The 20,422-nt window shown below is 34.0% G+C and overlaps 2 protein-coding genes across 2 annotated transcripts in view; both read right to left on the bottom strand.

The window, feature by feature from the left end:
* Window positions 1–2,746: 2,746 nt before the first annotated feature.
* Window positions 2,747–6,815, bottom strand: HELRODRAFT_90491 (hypothetical protein; the record flags this gene model as incomplete). The annotated part of the gene is made up of 3 exons (XM_009032575.1): window positions 2,747–2,958; window positions 5,938–6,079; window positions 6,297–6,815. 3 exons carry the CDS (start codon window positions 6,813–6,815, stop codon window positions 2,747–2,749), a joined length of 873 nt encoding a protein of 290 aa, XP_009030823.1.
* Window positions 6,816–9,683: 2,868 nt separating this feature from the next.
* Window positions 9,684–20,422, bottom strand: part of HELRODRAFT_104231 (hypothetical protein) — a 20,890-nt gene continuing 10,151 nt past the window's right edge. Inside the window, exons 14-24 of the mRNA XM_009032580.1 lie at window positions 18,867–18,944; window positions 18,400–18,560; window positions 17,670–17,798; window positions 17,091–17,164; window positions 16,733–16,906; window positions 15,910–15,982; window positions 14,672–14,807; window positions 14,219–14,351; window positions 10,215–10,319; window positions 9,980–10,046; window positions 9,684–9,874 (exon numbers count right to left, since the gene is read on the bottom strand). Coding sequence (XP_009030828.1) covers window positions 9,747–9,874; window positions 9,980–10,046; window positions 10,215–10,319; window positions 14,219–14,351; window positions 14,672–14,807; window positions 15,910–15,982; window positions 16,733–16,906; window positions 17,091–17,164; window positions 17,670–17,798; window positions 18,400–18,560; window positions 18,867–18,944 — 1,258 coding nt within the window. The 3' untranslated portion in view covers window positions 9,684–9,746. The remainder of the gene's footprint in view (window positions 9,875–9,979; window positions 10,047–10,214; window positions 10,320–14,218; window positions 14,352–14,671; window positions 14,808–15,909; window positions 15,983–16,732; window positions 16,907–17,090; window positions 17,165–17,669; window positions 17,799–18,399; window positions 18,561–18,866; window positions 18,945–20,422) is intronic.

A 20,422-nucleotide genomic window follows, 5' to 3' on the forward strand; every position in this document is an offset into this window, starting at 1 on the left:
ACACGTTTAAACGACATTTTTCCCGAGATCGGGGGTTGCCGTTTGGCTACCTATGATGAAACCGAAATACTCCTCGACGCCATTCACATCTGTCACTCACCTCAGTATCACGCAACCCCGCTTTCACCCTGTCCTTCTCCACCTGCTCTCTCCATCCCAATCGCGGACGACCCCTTCCTACCACTCCTTCAACCTCGAACTCCAACGCTCGCCTAATCCCGACCCTTTCATCCCTTCTCAACACATGTCCATACAACCGCAATCTCGATCCCCTTATCAATGTCACAATGTCCTCATTCAGTCCCATCATTGACATCAGCTCTGTACTACTCCTCCTATCCTTCACTTTAACCCCACACATCATCCCCACCATAGCTCTTTCAGCCCTCTGCAGTACACTTTCCTTCTCTCTCCTCAACACCCAAGTTTCACCACCATATACCATCGCTGCTCTCACACATGCTTTATATACCCTCCCTTTCATCTTCACTGACCATTTCTTTCCACACAATACCCCACCCAGTTCCTTAAATTTCATCCATCCCACACGAACTCTAGCCGTAACTGCGCTCAAACATCCTCCATCCGCGTTCAGCTTATCCCCTAAGTAAACCAAGCTTTCCACTCTTTCAATACCACCACTCAACCCCGTCCTTGCGTCCGTCCTATTAATCACACCATGAACACATTTCTTACATTTGAACGTGCCTTCCACCTTTTTCAGTGCCCTCCTCACACCACTACATCTCTTATGCACCCATTTCTGACATCCTATATACAATACCGAGTTAGCCTTCACTCTCCTGTCACATACCCCACAGGGGTCTATTTTACTTATCACTCGCTCCCCACCTTCCCCACTCACCATTACCTTCGTCTTACCAATATTAACTTTTAACCCTTTCTTTTCAATAACACTTTTCCATCTGTCAAATTTTAACTGCAATTCTTCCATGCTATCAGCCATCAAGACTAAATCATCTCAAACAAAATCTCAAAAAACAACTCCTCCATTATGTATCCACACACAACATCCATCACAATTGCAAACAGAAACGGTGATAACACTGATCCTTGATGCACTCCTACCTTAACACTAAAAGCGTCCGACATCCCCCTTCCAACCCTCACCTTTGTCTTTGCCCCTTCATACAGCTGCATCACAGCTTTAACAAGTCTCTCATTCACTCCTTTTTTCCTCAACGCCCATTCAATGACCTTCCTCGGTACTTGATCAAAAGCCTTTTCTAGATCCACAAAACACATGTACAATCTTCGTTTCTTCTTTCTGTAATTCTCCTGCAACATTCTCACCATGAACAACGCATCCACCGTTTCACTACCAGGCATAAACCCACGCTGCATTTCATTAACTGTCACCATATTTCTCAACCTCCTCTCCACTACCTTCATTCCGTGCTCTAGCAATTTCACACCCCTATATGACCCACAATCTCTCACATCTCCTTTGCCCTTATACAACGGCACCAACACACTGTGTCGCCAATCCTCAGGTATACCTTCATCATCAAACATACTGTTAGCAATTCTCATCATAACTTCAATTCCTATCACCCCACTCGCTTTGCTGCCACTTCCGAAACCCCTGTCGCCTTACCTATTTTCATTTCTCTAACTGCTTTCTCTACTTCCTCCATCGTCACCTTCTCTATAGGTCCGTGTGTGACCGCGGATTCCACATCTCCATCCCACTCATTCTCTTCATTCATCAACCTTTCCATATGAGCTTTCCACACCTGAGCTTTTTCCTCCTCATCTATGCACAACTTGCCAGATCCATCCCAAACACATCCATTCCCTATAACATCTTTCCTATCCCTCATTGACTGCTTTGCTACTTTGAACATTTTCCTCGAACTCACATCAAATTCCATTTACTTCATTAACCTATCTGATGCTTTCGTCATTGCAGTTGCCGCTGCCTGTTTTGCAACCTTCTTAGCCTTCCTATACTCAGACTCCGCTTCCTCCGTCATGTCCCTTCTCCATACCCTAAACCTCTCCTTCTTGATCTCCAAAACCCTTCTTATATCTTCATCCCACCACCACGTCTCACCGTGTCTACACTTTCCTTTCGTCCATCCACATACTTTATCTGCCGTAGCCAACACACAGTCCCTGTATCTCTCCCAAACATCTCCATCTTTACCACTTTCCCAATTTTCAGCCACCTTCACTTCAAATGCCTTCCTCACCTCTGCATCCTGCAACTTCCATGTCTTTCTCTTTGCCACAAACTTATCCTTCTTCCTCCTCCCTATTTCTTTTGATGTCACATCCATCACAACCATACTATGCTGCAGCATACCAGGTATCGCCTTCACATTCTTCACATACTTCCTATGTTTGGCCCTTACCAATATATAGTCTATCATCGACCTATGATATATATATATAATATATATATATATATATCTTTAAACATAATTCGTTGAAAATACAGTTATTAACGTTATTAAGCTTTTTAACTAAATTTTTTATTTTGCGAATTAACCATTTTTTATTTAAATCCAAATAAAAAACATATATCTTGGTGGTGAACTTATTTTAATTTGGATTTTAATAAAAAGGATTAATTCGTAAAATAGATAATTTAAATAAAAAAGCTTAGTAACGTTAATAACAGTATCGTTATCGACGATAATGTTTTAATGCGCGAATGAGTCGATGCTAAATCTTGCCCCCCACTAGAATTGACTGGGCATATAATTATTAGCTTTAAAAGCTATTTATTTATACGCAATCCCTCCCAGTTATGTTTTCTGAAAATGTTTGATAAATTGTGGATGCATATGGAACAACAAACTTGAATCCTGGTCCTTATAGCATCAACAGGTGTTGTGGCAATGGTTGTAGTTACAGCACTGAGTGGCGCAGCTAAACACTGAATGACCAATCTAGGAAACCAAACTGGAGTTGACTTTGATAAGAAATCTGCTCAACGATCATTAATTGCCAATTATTAAACCAATCGCTCTATATCATTTAATTAAAAATACATACAATTTATGCTTAATAATGACAATGCACAAACTGCAAGTTATAATTTATATGGGCAAAACAATTTAATAATTTTAAGCAGAATTTTAGAGGATGGCACACGATAGTATACGCCAAATACCCAATGCTTTTTAAGTTTTTACGTATATCTTGTGCTAAAGCACAAAAACATCGCCTACCACTAGTAAAACACAAGTTAGGACTGAAGCATGCCAAATTGGATAGAATTTTTAGATTACATCGGATTTTGAGCCGGTCAATGAATCTCTGAGAAGGAGAGTTAATTTAAATTTAACTTTTTCTGGCATACGAACCCAGTGTAGCTCATTTCCGATATAAGCTGAAATTGAATCAAATTTCGAATATTCTGCTACTAATCGGTCTCAAATCGGTTATTGCTGTGCCTTTGATAAAAAAGTGGTTTGAACCTAAATGTGATGGCTAATTATTTATCATCCGGTCTCGTACATGCTTTTATTTAAAATTTTCCAGCGTATTGTCTTAGATTAGTTTTTGTCCATTTTGTACGCTCTAGACCGCTGCCTATAAACCGTTTTCTTCAACGAAAACGGCTCCTTTTTGACGGTATTTAGTTGCATTGCTTCCAAAGCTAATAAGAAAAAATCGTTCTTCAGGCGTTTTTTCACCTTAGCTCAGCATTTGACACTGTTAAAAAAGGTTAAAGGTTACTCTCTCTTACGCTTGCTTTAGAAGTTTCAACGACAAACACACACAGCGTATATAAATACGCGTGAAAACCACGCATCATACACATTGCATATGATAGGCGGGGATCTCTTTGTATTCGAACCCAGTCACTGCAGCAGCAAGACCAGGCGCCTTTAATCATTGAGCCATCACGTTTATTTTGTTTTCTCGCCTTTGTCAAGGTCGTTGGATTGGCTGCAAGGGTTTCGATGGAAAGGTATCAAAAGACATTTCTTGTGGGTGGTTAGTCAGAGAAACAAATTTTGTGGTTGGGATTCCACAAGAGTTGGTGCTTGGCCCACAACTTTAACTAGTGTATGTTTCTGATCTTTAAAGTGAAAAAAATCTGGTTACTTGGCACAAATGTACGCATGCAGATGATCTCCAGGTCTACCGTTCAGAATGTATTGGTGAGGTTCTAATGATATTGACGAGAATTGCAGCATGTATATCGATGATCGTGCTGGACTATTGTCAAATAAATTGAAGCTTAAAAGCTTAATCTTGGTAAGAAATGGGGGGTTATATTTGATCAAAAGCGGACATTTATTGTTTCATGAGTGACAACAGGCTAAGGCATGCTAATATCAGATGAAAAGATTGTAACAGATGAAAAAATGCCTGTCAAGTAATGTGTTCTGGTAGTGTTCATTATGCCAAGATTTGATTAATGTAATGGCTTGTTGTTTATACTAATGCAGTAGTGTTGTAAACAATGCGGTTGATTCAGAATGATGGTGACTGGCGTTGGTACCAGTGTCGGAGAAGGATTACAAATATTCGCCTCTGATCCCTCAAAATTCCGACTCTGGCCCCTCAAAAATTCTGACTGACTCCAACTCCGGATAAAAATTTTTGACTCCGGGTTCCGACTTCCAGATAAATTTTTCAACTTTTGCATCATAATTTCACCTTATTATCACTACCAAAAAATACTTTAAAAAACAATAAAAATCAGTCAGTGTAATTGTGTTTCTTAGTAAAATCACTGTATTCTGTTTTAAAACATACTGAAAAAAGTTATATTATTTTATTCACATTATTGGCATTTATTTTCAGTACTTTTGCATATGGTTATATATCTCTACACATATTTATCTTCTATAAAATTTTCAGAAAATTTTTTTTTAATTAATAACATTTTCCAGATTCAGATGAACAAATCGGACTCCAATCCCTCAAAAAATTTCTACTCCGGCAAAAATCTCCGGCTCTGACCTCTGACAAACTCTGGTTGGTAGATGGCATATATTATATTTCCCTGATGTGGTCTGCATTGGTTGTTGGTAAAACAGAGGGTGGTATTCAAGATAGCAATGATAGGGTAAAATACTAAGCTACTTTGATGAGGTTTGTAAATTGATGGGGAATTTACCATCAAGATTACTGCTTATATCAGTAGCGAACAAATTAATGTTAGTTTCAGGAGCATAAGCAACAATAGGAAGAATTAAGTGTGACTGTGTCAGTTTTGACAGTTTGGAACTCATTACCAGTTGAGTTATGCGAGATTGCTTCAGTTGATGCGTTTATGGAAGAACAGAAGACATACCTTTTCCAGAAGGCCCATTCAACCTCAGAGAATTGCTAAGGACTGAATACTGATAAATATAAATAATTTTCAACAAAAAAATATATTTAATTGCGGTTGTCACAGTATCATTCATCAACTGATACTAAATCAAGAGTTTTGTGAACAATATATCGCAGTTGAACTTTCACAAAATTTTAAAACATATTAACAACAAAATTTTGGTCTGTAGAGCAAAAATTTCATGAAATAATTCAATCCATGCATAATGAACAACTTCAATGTTTTTAAAAATAATCCAATCCTGGGTAAACATGGCTCACTTGTAATTCTCTGAGCACATGTATTATGCTCACCTTTAATATCATACCGATAAACATAATTTATAAAAAACTTTATGAAATAATATATCTTCAAATTTTCAAATGCTGTAAAAAGAAATTTAATTTTCCACTTTCTTCTCAGACTTAAATTATAACTATGCATTTAGGATGTCTTGCAAGAGAAGCAACAGCATTTATCATAAACCTAGTAATCTATACTATACAGCGATAATAGCAAAGACTAAGCAAAAAAGACATATTATGGTATTTTACCCTGGACATGCAATATTTACTGCAGGCAAAAAAAAAGAAAAAATGTCAATGAGCAGATGTAATGAAAAAAACACTCACCACAGAATGTATCATATGTTAACCACCATACTGCTGATGTAGGACTATAAGTTATCACAGAAAGTATAAATCCTTTGTAAAAACCTTTCATCAAAACAAATAAATGATAAACACTGAATGCAAAAAAATCAATTAATTTTACCTGCTAGGCCGTGCTTTTTAAATATTGTGATTATGACCTTTCTAGCATTTTTATAATCAGTTTGTTTAAATTCATCTCTTTTAGTAGCATTGGTACAAACATATCTCTGGTAATCATAATTTTTATTATTACACTTCTGTGAAATAGGTACTACTGAAGATATATTTCTTGAAAGCTGCTTACAGTTAACGTTTTCGTTTTTAGAATTAGAATCATGTACATTCCCATTTGCACAACTTTTCCCTTTTGAAGAATGTAGTTCTTTGTATACAGATTTTGTTTGTAGATGTTGAGTAATAATGTCTATAGGAACCACTACAGTCTGAGCAATTGCACAAGCCAGTCCACCAGCTATAAATGATCTTTGCTGGTTACTTTTAAAGGAATGTTTTTCTGCAAGGATGTGTCGTATTTTTTCATAAGTACTCAAAAATATTATTTGACTAAGCATGGAGCAGTTATGGATCAAAAATCCGGAATAGAGTCCCTGCACGCCTTCATATTTAATAATCTGATTGATAGCTTCAAAAGTACCATTGTAGAGTACTTTGGATTTTTGGACTTGCATCCGTGTTTTGATCAATGTAAGTGGATAAACAACTGACCTAACAGCGACACCACTGAGAGCAACCAATGGATAATATTTTTGTTTATCTAGCATGTGATATTCTATAACAGGGAAACTTGATCTTCTATAGTATGGTGCTTCATATCCATCGTTATCTATCGTCAAGTCCATGGATTGAGGCATAATAAAAAAAATCCGAACGTTGATCGTCAATAATCAATATTTAGATTTTCAAAACAGTCATAAATTATTTAATGAATATCAAATCAAACGTTTTATTAATATGGTGTAAATACCTAAATTTTTCTATACCGAAACACGAAAAAAATTTATAGTTATACATAACGAACGCCATTAACATTGTGATAAAATAATTTATAATATAAAATAAATAAATAAATAAACAAGATACAACTCGGAGACCACAAGCTGGTCTTCCCAGCAATATTTATTTATAGTCAACAAACACATAAGCCCCTCCCACGGTGCAACTAATAATTAAACTAAATAGAGCTTTTTGTTCGTTGCCTAGGGACCGTCAGTGTACATAACTGTCATTATACTCGCAAACGGGCGGTTTTTTAAATGTTTTAAAATTTGTTGTTTGTGTGTTCATTTGCTTAATTAACAACGAAAAATCGTACTGTTATAACTCAACATGCACGGGCATAAATGCTAGAATTATTTTTCCGCTGATTATACGAACATCAAAAGAAAATTAAATGGTTTTTTCATAATTTTTATTTTATAATTCTTATTGAGTTTAAAAAGAAAAAACAAGAATAAAAAACGTTTGACAATGTAATCTACTTTTCAACGCTTTCAGATCAAAATCAATCTAAATTTTAATCACCCATGTTATAGCTCAATTCCTATAATGTTCAACCAAGTTGTGCTTATATAATTATTATAAAGGTTAAAAAGTTAAAGGTCAGTTGCACTCAACAACGCGCACAAACATCGTAAATGAATACGTGCTAAACGACGCATCACACACGAAGCATGTGATAGGCGGGATCTTTTTATCATATTCTAACCCGGTAACTGAGAGACAGCACCAGGCGACCTTAACCATTAGACCATTACGCCATTATATTTTAACTTATGAAATTATAAAATAACCATATTTAAACCTCAACTTATATACCTATATGACTTAGTAATACCCATGGATAAACCTCAATAGATATAATACACCTCGATGTACTCAACAGGTTAAATTTACAAAAATTATATTTCCTTATTGCATTATTTTTTAATTTATGTTAAAATTAAACTTATGTAGGGCAATATATACAGAGTATAAAATATATAATATATACTCTATATATATGTGTAGGGCAAACTTGATTTTTAAATATATTTTGGGAATACGGCTTCATTTTACCAGCTAACGACTTTGCTATTGTTATTTAGTTCGACTTTTAGTTGCACCGGGGGAGGAGCTTATGTGTCCATTTAAACTGTTGACTATAAATAAATATTGCTGGAAAAACCACTTTGTGGCCTCTGGGTTTGCCAAACCAGTCAGACGTTCAAAGGAAAAAGCTTAAAATAAAAAAAAAATATGAAAAGATAAATAAAAATTAGGAATGCGATAGGTCCAAATTTTTCAAATAAAAACCAAGGGGCGGTGTATCTATGATGGATTTCGATATATATATATGACATGTGTTTGTAAGCGCACTTTAAAAAGATTTCCGATGGCAATTTATTTATATATATATAAACCATTAAATATTTTTGCCCATTTTGCATTAATCAACTTTTTTATAATACATTCAACAACTCGTAATTGGTTCAATTCGTATTTACTCAATAAATGTGCCATAATCAGGCTTACAACGTTGTTTCGGCGTGGGCTCCATCTTCAGAGTCTAAAATAGTATTTTGTGTTAAAGGGAAGGGGTTTACATTAATACGAGATAACATTAAAATTAATATGGAATATAATAAAATTAAATTAAGAGGTTACATTGTAAGTTCGATTATAAAATAAAGAAAGGTAGATGTGAAAGGTATTCAATGCATTTTTCTTTCTCTGTTTTTTTATTTATATATTTATTTACTCGTTTATTTTTTTGTTTAATTTTATACTAATGCCTTGCGTGCTATAACAGTTTCTGCGTCTGTCAGATCCTGATTTTTTAAAGAATAATAAAAAAATTACAATAATATATAGTAGGGATGCACCGAAGTTCGGTCCCGGCTAAAATCCGGCTTTTTTTAAATTCGGCCCCGGACGGATTTGGTGGCCGGATTTAAGCGTCTATCAACATTTAAAAATGTTATCATCGCGGTCATCCACGATGTTGCTTCCAGTCCGTGGTCTTTTAATAAAAAATTAGGATTAGTACGAAGCTAACTTGTCAAAAATGAAAATTGCTAGAAAAAACAGAGCTTTGATAACTTACAAAAGAGAATCCAAACAAAGGAACTTACAGGCATTGGTACATCTCAATTGGAAAGATGGGCTAAACACTATGTAAAACTCTATCAAACGAAGTGTTCAAGAAACGCAACTTAATATGGCTATTGATGCACTTGCACCATCTCACACTATTATCTACAAAGAAAATAAATGCACTAAGTTGATGTTTTAACTCAGGCTACTGAAGAGTCCCACAAGACGAAATGCGTTTCGCCTAAAACGGGCAAGGTTTTCACAGAAGCACACTTTAGGTCGTGGTGAGATGGTTTACTTGTCTCCTGTGCATCTCCACATTGCATAAAAAGGCGCGGATCTATCTACATTCAAACCCAATTACGATATCTCTTTACATTCAAACTCAGTTACTACTATAGAGAGACCAGGCGCTTTTAACCATTACGATATCACGCCGCTCGATTTTTGAATATTATTAGCGGCAAAACTCGATAAAGAATGTCAGATAGACATAATTCGATTACTATTTTTTCAGTACTTGGCCTTCTCTAATTTAACTTGGGTTTCGTTTATATATTTCAAATTGTGCAAGGTGGACAACAGCATTTGGGTAGAAATTATTAGTACAACGAGCAAAAAATAAAATGCACCAATAAAGATTTTTGACTTATATTTTTGAAAAATTCCCATCAAGTTTAATTAGTTATAATTTTCAATTAAGGCAGCTTGATACAGCTCTTCAGACGGTTTATCAAATCAGCGTCGGATGACGGCACAGCCTGAAAGACATCGGGTGAGTTGGCATATATTTCATTGACAAAATCTTTCAAAATCTTTTCTAGTTCTGCATAGAAATAATTCAAACCATAAAAAATTTAATGAACTACATAAGTTTTTTTGTTCACGAATACAATCTTCTGATATAAATAAATAAAACGAAAGTACCAACCAGGTTTTGGTTTTGTGACAAGGAGATTGCCAATAATGACCAAAACTTGAGGTAGATGAGGCAATATCTAAATGGTTCAAAATCTAATTAAATTCAAACACAATATCGAACTAAGAGCTTTTAAGCTGCTGATTAGCAGTAATAAACAAAATAAATTGTATAAGGTATATATATATATATATATATTCATCGATGCAATTATATTATTTTTGGAATAGAAAAAATTAGAACATACAGCAACATTCCTCTGGGCATACAAAGATGCAAAACTCTGAAATACTGTAATGTGCTCCTCTAAATCTTCTTGCAAAGGAAGATGATTGATGATTGTTGGCAGGACCTGGCATAAAAAAATACACTCTAGAACTTGCAACAACGAAAACACTAGAAAAAATAAAGCCAGTCTCAATGTCTTGATAGCCGATGTTTTAATAATTTTCCGATATTTACACAAATCACTCAACAACTTTATTTAAAAATTAATCGGTATTTCAAAATAAGAAATTCCATTCCTGTTTGTTTGCATAAATAAAAATCTGTGTAAACACTGATTTTTATTCAATAAAAAAAACTACCAATATAATAAAAATGATAAAAAAAAATAAAAAAGAGAGTTAAAATTAATAAAAACTGGTAGTCTATTTCGCTCGTAATTCAGTATGAATAAGTAATAATAGAACATGTTGGTTTAAAATGGAATTCATTCAGTATTTCTGTCACAGTACATTGAATATGTTGATGATAAAACAGAATTTATTAAAATATTTAGACCAAACTAATCGACTAGCGATAAATTAAAAGTATTATAAAATCCTAATACAGAAATTTCACAAGTTCTTGTTAAAAGTTACTGCATTCGCTTTTTAGATTTAAATGCAAACTTTGATTATATTTGTTAATTATAAAATCATTCGACTTTGTCAAATTTGTTTTATGACACAGTTGATTCTAAAACTACGATAATGTCATTGAGAGCCAGAACAATATCCGGACGCAGACTTGAAAAGTGCTGAAACTCGGCGGCAATCTTCATAATTCATAAAATATGTAATTACATTATTTGGTCTATTCGCCATATTCGACCTTTTCTCACAGTCGAAATGGCCTCCACGCCAGCACGCTGCCTTGTATTATCTCGCCTCAACTACTGCAACTCTCTGTTATATGGCACTCAGGCGTATCTAATTTCCTCTATTCAGATCATTTAAAACAGATTAGCTAAACTTGTTTTAGAATTACCTCGTTGCACTTTTTGACGATTTTTAAAATTATTGTTAAAATTACGTTGTGTCGAATCGTGCATCTTTTTAAAACTGACGTTGAGCCGCAGTTAGACATAACTTGTTCAACATCTCTTGCTCATCTGCTCTGGCTGCCGATTCCTCAACGCATTAAGTATAAAATTGCTGTCATCACATATAAAATACTCAACACATCTCAACCATCATATTTTCACAAACTCATTCGCCTTCACTCAGCTGGTAATCATCGCCATCACCTTCGTCTGCCGTCATCATTGCAACTGCATCAACCAGTCAATACCTAAACTCTCGTCAATAAAGGCTTTTCACATTGCTCACCATCAATATGGAACAGTTTGCCACTCATCATCCGTCAACAATCATCAATAGAAACGTTTAAAAAGCGATTGAAGCAGCATCTGTTTGAACAGGCCTTTGGCGGCCGTGCTGACATTTGTTTATCCGGGCGCCTCTTACGCTATGCATAGGGCGCTCATAAATGACATTATTATTATTATTCAAATCGGCAAATATCAAAACTTCTGAATTTGCACACTTATTGATGATTTCTAAAATTATTGTTAAAATTACGTTGTGTCGAATCGTGCATCTTTATAAAGCTGACGTTGAGCCGCAATTATACATAACATGTTTGTTCGTTTGCTTGACATTGAGCGTTAGAAGATCTGCCATATGACCAGATTGGAGTTTGTTGGCAGCTGCTGAATGATAGCTTTTCTTGCAAATTTAAAAATTACCTCTGGAAGCGTGGCTGTCGTTTTCGACCAACAATTGATTTGAAACGCGCTTATATACTCTTTGCTAACTTCATCACTATACCTTGCCAACTTAGAGATGTGAGGTGGGTGAATTCAATTTCTTGTTGCTCGGATTTTAAATCCTCAGCCAAATGCTAGTTGAGATGGGATGTAACGTCTTAAGATTGCAAGCTTCCATTGAGCTGTGGTGTCGAGTTTAGAAATAATCAACAGCATACTTTTCAGTTTATCGAGCATCGAATTTTTAGCGTTAGTGACGCAATCAATCGAAATCGTAGTATTTATTTAGACATTGAAAGTGTTCAGCCATGCGGATCTGAGGAATGACAGTTCCATTAATTGTTAACCTCGGCCGAAATTGTTCGTAGATTCCATTTTTTTTCTCATGCCGAATGTGCAACACTTGTCAATCTTCATTTTCATTCCGGTAGCTTCACTCCAAGCCTAGTTGAGATCAATTAGCTTTTGTGCACCTTTATTGCTATTCGCGATTATTGCTGAATCGTCAGTAAATTGGAACCAGGCTCTTGCGCTTAGGTTGGCTGCAGGGCCCCACATAGCCGATTTTAGTTCGATTCTCAACGACCCACAACGCAACCGTCAGTTTGCCAAAATGGTCACAAAAACTCGACGAACCTTCAATTCCACTTAATATCACGCCACCCTCATAATACGAAATTGCATCAATAAACGACGCTGACCGGGGGGGATTTCAAAATTATCTAAAAGTTTACCGGTGAACGGGAGGCCAACATTTTGACTGAGGAGGGACCAAGATTACGCAGACATTTTTTGGTTTACCACGTCACTTTTTTCGACTTTTAATACAAAATACAACCACTGCACACTACAGGGGAGCACTTCCCGGCTCTTCTTGTCCTGCCACTGGTAGCGACAATCAACCCAAGCCAGTTAAAAAGCAAGCCTTTTCAGTCATCATATATTCTGTTTTCCACAATTAGTAGCATAAAACGCATTTGGATAAATTTGCTGATTTGAAAAAATAATTTGAAAGAACTGTTGAAATGAGTGATTGCCATGCATGTATCACAAGTTCACAAACCAAGAAAAGTGGAACTACTAATATAATTTTTAATTTTTTTTACTAACTGTGAATTATTATTTGCGTTAACATAACTTTTCTTTTGATAGCTAATGTTAAATGTACTGACATCTTAATAAACTATTGCCAAATAGAAATTCTGACGCAATAAGTACCAGCCATATTACAAATACTATACTTTTAATGAAATAAGTAATACACCATGAGATATGTAGGTGAATGCATAACCACGTCATCCATCATCTACTACCACCAATTAAAACTACAACATACAACCTTCGTCAACGCAAGCCTAACTATCAAGTCGCCACCCAATCTACATATCAGGAAAAGACTTTCATCACAAGACACCTCAAACATATTAACACTCAATAAAACTTCATCATTCAAACAACAAGTTTTTATTTAATAAAACTTTATCATTCACACAACTAGTTTTTATTTATCGATCACGTCTCTAACTCACTAAGTCATCATCTAGTCTATTTATTTGCCTTTTTATGCCATTACTTCATTTTATTGCAAATTTATTTTATTTTCTTTTACTTATTTTATTATTATTATTTTTTTATTTTATTCTATTTTATTTTACTTTTCATGTTTAAACATTTTTCTTTCTCCGTTTTTTTATTCATTTATTTACTTATTCGTTTAATTTTATACTACTGCCTTGCATGCTGTAACAGTTTCTGCGTCTGTCAGATCCTGATTTTTAAAGTATAAAAAAAAACTTAGATTATTAACAGGCATATATAGAATGCATTGGAAGAAGAAATGCATTAGTTTGAAGAACATATCGTATTTACAGATACAGCTAACCATAAAATATTCAAGGAAGTCTCATGCACAGATGGCAGAAAATTCCCTGATGAACATTTAAAATAGCTACAGGTCAACTGCCAATTTAAGGAATACATTTGTTTGTTACGGTTTAAAAGTTTAAATATGGAAAAAAGTTTAAAATATTTTTATAAGATAAAAAAAAGCATTGTTTGATAGCTTCCCCCAAAATAGGGTGAAAAGAAATTCTGTACTCACATTTTAAACAATACCAGAAGCTGCATCTAAAATATTTATCAAATAATTTTCTGTGTACAATACAAACCAACTTAATAAAAGAGATTATAAATGGATAACAGCAAAAACAAGAAACAACCTGATCAAGAGGTACGAGTGAACAGTTGCTGGTGATCATGCGAGCGAGAGCACCGCATATGTTGTCTACAACTCTCCTGTCAGTTTCCTTAACCATGGCGTCAGAAAGCCCTTTCAATATCTCATGATAGTGACTGATAATTAATAAATTAGTTAATTAATTAATAATAACCATATATATGTGCATGTAATTAAAAAGAATTTTGTTCAAAAATTAACAAATTTAATGCAGACTTCATTATTCATTTTAAAAGTATTATATTTCTTAAATTCGATATAACTATTAAATACTATTTCAATATTTTCATTCAATTTCTGAATTAAGATAACACGTCACATCTTTGAAAAACGTCAAGTCGGATATCTGGACCAACCACTTTGGCCAAGACCCAAGGTGGCCCGACTAACTGGTTTCTACTGTACTTGTATTTAAACTACCAAAACTACATTTAACCTCGTTATATTTTGTCCGCCATTAGCAGCCAACACTCCGAGACCAAATACAGCATTGTTCCTAACTTCGTCATCGTCATCCTTCATGCTACTCATCATAACTGGGTACAACTTGGATACAAACATACAAGCATTATCTGGAAGATGGAATAAATTGAAAACATTGAAGAAGCTATCGTAAGATTATCAAAAGGCTGAAACGAGGATCAGGTAAAAAAGCAGAGATTTGAATAAGATACTCATTTCTTCAATATTGATTGTTAAAGTGTAAATTACAGTACTTCCTAACTCGATAAAATTACAAAATGCTAACATTCAAAAAGAAACCACAAAATAATATTAATAAACAAATCTTTTATTTCAAAATTTGAATACTCAAGATACTTCAGAGTAGACAAATCACTTTCACAAAACGACCAAGATAAATTGGAGCTTGCACGCAATCGCACTCAATCCACAACATTATAATAAACAAAAAACGCATTAAAGTAACAAGTGATGTGTCAACCGCGGGTGGGCTGGTCAAGTGTTCACATTGGCAAAATATGTAGTTCACTGTTACAAACAACGTTTACCCAGTGACAAAATAAAGCGATTCTATAATAAAATGCTGAAATGATGATATCTGGAGCTGAAATTTTTTAAGGGACCGGAGTCGGCCGCCGAAAAATGTTATTTATTTAAAAAAAATTTTATCTGAAAACTTTGCTGTTTTTTAGGAGGATAAATTTATGTAGCGATAAGCAATTACCTTTAATACTGAAAATAAATGATAATAATGTGAATAAAATCACATAATTTTTTGTTGTAAAACATAAAAATAAAGTAAGTTTATCTAGAAAAACAATTATATTGACTGATTGTAAGTATATTTTTAAGTATTTTTTATTTACTAGTGATAACAAGAAATGAAATTAAGATGCAAAAGATGAAAATTTTTTTCAGTATGTTTTAAAACATCAATATAAATGTAAATTTACTAAATTTACTAAGACAATTACATTTACTGATTTAAAGTGTTTTTTAAAGTACTTTTTATTTAGTAGTGATAAGATGAAGAAATTATGATGCAAAAAATGAAAATTTTTTCTGGAATTCGGAACCAGGAGTTGGAGTCATAAATTTTTATATGGAGTCAGATTTTTTTGAAGAGCTGGAGTCGAATTTGTTTGAAGAGTCGGAGTCAGATATTTTTCATCCGACTCTGACACACTGATAACAAATATCTTCAAGATTAACCTCCCAATTCAAGCATGGTCTCAGCTAACGTGCCGATGGCAAATGAACGATCAGCTACTGAAGATGACTTTTTCTGTAAAGTTCATTAATCGAGTTTAAAAAGTTATTACACAGATTAAAAACATAAGAAGGTAGGCACTTATGTCAATATAAAACATTCATTAAAGCACAAATATCTGTTTGAATATAAATTTCCAATTTAAGCCACATCAAACAACACATGTTAACTTAAATGTCATTAAACAGCCATCACACATTTAACATATACAATTAATTCCTTAATTCAATCATTAAATCTTCTGGAACTGTTTACGAGTAAAATAAATAAATATCCATTTTTTATTCTCATTAGTATTTATGTTTTCATATTTTAAACTCAATATAATCTTATTTATCTTTCACTTTTTTATCTTTTCTGATGTCAATATTAATTGATATATGTCATAATTAATTCAGTCGAAGATTTTTTTCTACATGTCATCTTTTTTATTTTTAATATCTTTTTTCTTAATTATCCAGTTATTTCATAAATTGTTTTTTATATAAGTTTTATTAATTGTTGTCTTTTTGTCATTCTTATATACATTTTCCCATTTTTTAAAGCGCAATAAGTCCGGTAGTTTGTAATATTTCAACTGTATATCGTTGTATTGTTTCCCATTCTATCATTTCATCTTTTTATTCTCGTATTTCTGCTCTGCTTGTCCTACCAATCTTTGAGCATGCCAAAGTTGGATTCATTTAAACATAAAACAATCACTTGAATATGATTTGTTAAGATGTGGTTTAATGTTAATGTAAATTAATTTTCTTTTTAACAAACCAGTTTTTTCATGAGTTCAGGAAGCATTGCGCTGAAGAACGTGATGAACTCATTCGAGGGAACGACCTTAGCTAGTAATGGTATGAGGTCTCCTGCACTTTCAATCAACAATGTGTCGTACTCAGCCTCCTCTTCATCCTCCTCCTCGTCAATGTCACCATCCTGGCACTTCAACTAATTTGTGCAATTAATCGCAGTAATATAAAGAAAGGTGCTTGTGAAAATAATTTTAATAACAAAACACCTAACAAAAACAAGCTTTAGATTGAGTGAGTAGAAATTGAGATGGTATAGTGAGCCGATGTTTAGGATACTATTTATATTTACAAATAATAAAACAAAAAGAAGAACTAAAAACCTTTTTTCTGACCACATCTTTAACCAAATTGAAAATCACGCTGACAGAACCCATAACTTGCAATGCAGGTTTACCTAAAAGCAATTGTTCAGTGTTGATAGAGCATATTTGCTAACACGTCAAAAACTGAGAGAATGAAATAAGTCAAACTGATTACAAAATCTTATATTCATGTGGGATCATGGGCCTGTTTAATTGAATGTTATTAATGGAAAGACTGAACGGGTGGCCGAGTTGCAATGAATTACCCATTAGCTCAATTGGCTGGAAACTGCAACAACTACTTGTAGATATAAATAAAAAATTCAGTTGACATTTAGTTCAAGAAACATCTGAAGTGTTTCAAACAATTATTTAACAATTCGCAGCTGAGCACTGCCTGCCAAGATCTACTCAAGAGATGCTGACAAATTATAGAATAAAAATACAAATGTATGCGTAAAAAACATTTATTGCTTGCTTGATATTGCACGAAGAAACCAAAAGAAATGTTGTGGACAACAATCATCAACGAGAAGTTTCACCATAATCACAACACCTGACAGGTAAACGCACACACGCGCGCACAAACACACTCACCAACAGTCTTGATAACTTCATTGAGAGATTCGAACACGGATATTGCCACCTCTCTTTCTTCTTCCTCTCTCACCATCTCAACCAAGCTTCTCATGCACGTTGACAGCATGGCCTCAAGCAAGCCACTTACTGATTGTGATTGTTTGGAAAAAACATATTTATTCCATCGTTTTGTAAATGTGAAATAATGAAAGGATAAGAATAATAATGTTAATACTCTAATCTGATAACAAATCGGCTTTTTCAAAAGTGACCAGTGTCAGTTTTGAAACTAACAACTTCTGGTCTGCTGAAAAAGGTATTTGTAATATATCCTGCAATTGTCTAATGGTGGACTCAATAATAAAATACTGGAACAATAAGTGTGAGGGGTGCTAAAATAAATTACCAACCAAACAGTTTAATAAACAAACAGCTAAAATTACTTGATGATTTTCAATTTTGTATCATTATATAAAACAATAAAAAACCTAAATAACAATAAATTACACTATTTCAAGTTTAGAGCTACTGAAAGCAATAAACATAGAGTTCTTTTACTTAACTGTTAGTATGATCATAACTAGCTCGAAACTATTGCGCAAAAAAATAAAATGGATTTTACAGTTGATTATCAAAGTCCAGAAGCACTTGCTGCCTATTTAAGGTTGCGGAATTCAATATCCAAGTTGACCAACAAAAAGATAAATGTAAATGTAAGCAAAAACTATAAAATTTTACTAAATCTAACAAGATTTTTCCATTTCTGCATTCAATTTGATGAGTTTGTATGTGGCAGAGCAGAGCTGTCCAACACAAAGAGCTGCTGTTCGTTTGATGTCTGAGTCTGGATAGGTGAGCAGGTCGCTACTCTCCTTGAATGATTCCTCCAGGTATGATGCAAATGCAACTCTAGCGATTAATCAATTACAAATCAATCACAAAATTATGCAAACTTGCACGTGTATGACGCAATATTTAAAGATGAATTGTGGATTTTACAAATTGTTTTTCAACACAATCGTTATTTCTATAATTCAATTTAAAAAGTTATGGTTACGAAAAGAGAACGGTCAGTTCATTGTGACATTCTATGTGAGTCAGAAAAACATCAAATTAAATTTAATAACCACTTTAAATTATTCCATTATTAACGAAATTAAAAGTGCATTCAATCTACACGTAGTTTGTTACAACAGTGACATTGTAATAGCTCACTCTGTGTTCAGTGCCAGTTCACCAAGAGCAGCCATGGCTTCAACTTTTTCATCCATGTATGAATTCTGCAGATCTATGCTGGTGGTTTATCGTTCATTTATTTATAATAAGTGTTGGTTTACGTTATGAAAAAAGTATGGTATTTAGTACAAAGTACACTCATAATAAGGAAAGAATTCTATCATTTCCTTGATGTTATTTTATTACCCGAGAAATATCTAAAAAAAATTATCAAGCACTAAAAAATATAACATGCTTCAGGTAATATAATATATATCATGTGGGCGAAATTTATTTGTCACAGTTGAGCGATGTTAAAACGGTTTAAATTTCTCTATTGAATTTTCGGATTTGTTAAAAATAATTTTACTTGGTTAAATTTTGCTTATAATTATGGCAAAAATGTTAAGCATCGTGAATGTTAAGTTATATTAATTTAAATCGAAATTGTTTTAATTATAAGCGCTGATATCGTCAACAACACATGAGGTGCAAGGCGGGTCTGCCTCCACGCCAACAACCAAAAGAATCATCTAGAGCAGTGATGCTGGCAGACACTGTTCCGTAGGCAAAACCCGGTTGAAAGGGTGAGTGGTATCAATTTGTATCGCCTGTTCGATTTGGCAAAACGACCAGGCGATGTTGGTTGTACAAAGTAAACGCGGAAACCTTTGCAACCCACTGTCCACAATACCACCAACTCTTTTAAACTCTTTTTAGCCCTATCTCAAAAGCCACCCACATCCTTTCAACAAAATTGAAGCATTAATAACCTGCAAAACAAAATCATCCTTGGCTACTCCATCCACCTAAATAGTTACCTCAGCTGCATAAATGATACCATTCTCTTCAGTTTCAATTATCTCAGAAGTCTGATTACCTCAGGTTGTAAATGTGATATGGATATCAAAAGAAGGATAGCTATGGCGAAAAATGAATACTTTAAAATAAAAAAACATCCTTACCAACAGTGAAATTAGAATATCAACAAAATTATAATTGTTAGGGTGTTACATTTTTCCTGTGCTAACTTACAGCTCTGAGTCTTGGACAATTTCTAAAGAAATGGAAAAAAGATTGATGCTGCTGAGATGTGGTTTTTGAGAAGAATTATGAAAATTAGTTGGACCTCATATATGTAATAAATGTATATGAAAAGGAGGAAATTACTACAGATAATCCGACGGGGCAGTTTAAGTTTTTTGGTCACCTCATGCTGAAAGAAAGAATGGAAATCTAACAACTACTGGAAAGATTGCAGGGAAAAGAGATGGAAATCTAACAACTACTGGAAAGATTGCAGGGAAAAGAGATCGCGGTCAACAACGAATAATATTCGGAAAGTCCTTGAGTCACTTGTTGAATATCACCTCATTTCAACTACCACAAAATTTTAAAGATTGGGTTTTGTGGAGGTCGATGGTCGCCAATGTTCCAAAAGGATAAGGCACGAAAAAGAAGATATATATATCTTTTTACAATATTCTATAAATTCTACCAAATGTTTGGCGTTAGTATGTTTGTAGTTCGTTTTTTCGATTTTTCTCACTAAAGTA

The sequence above is a fragment of the Helobdella robusta genome (genome assembly GCF_000326865.2).
Source record: "Helobdella robusta unplaced genomic scaffold HELROscaffold_84, whole genome shotgun sequence".
Taxonomy (NCBI): Eukaryota; Metazoa; Annelida; class Clitellata; order Rhynchobdellida; family Glossiphoniidae; genus Helobdella; species Helobdella robusta.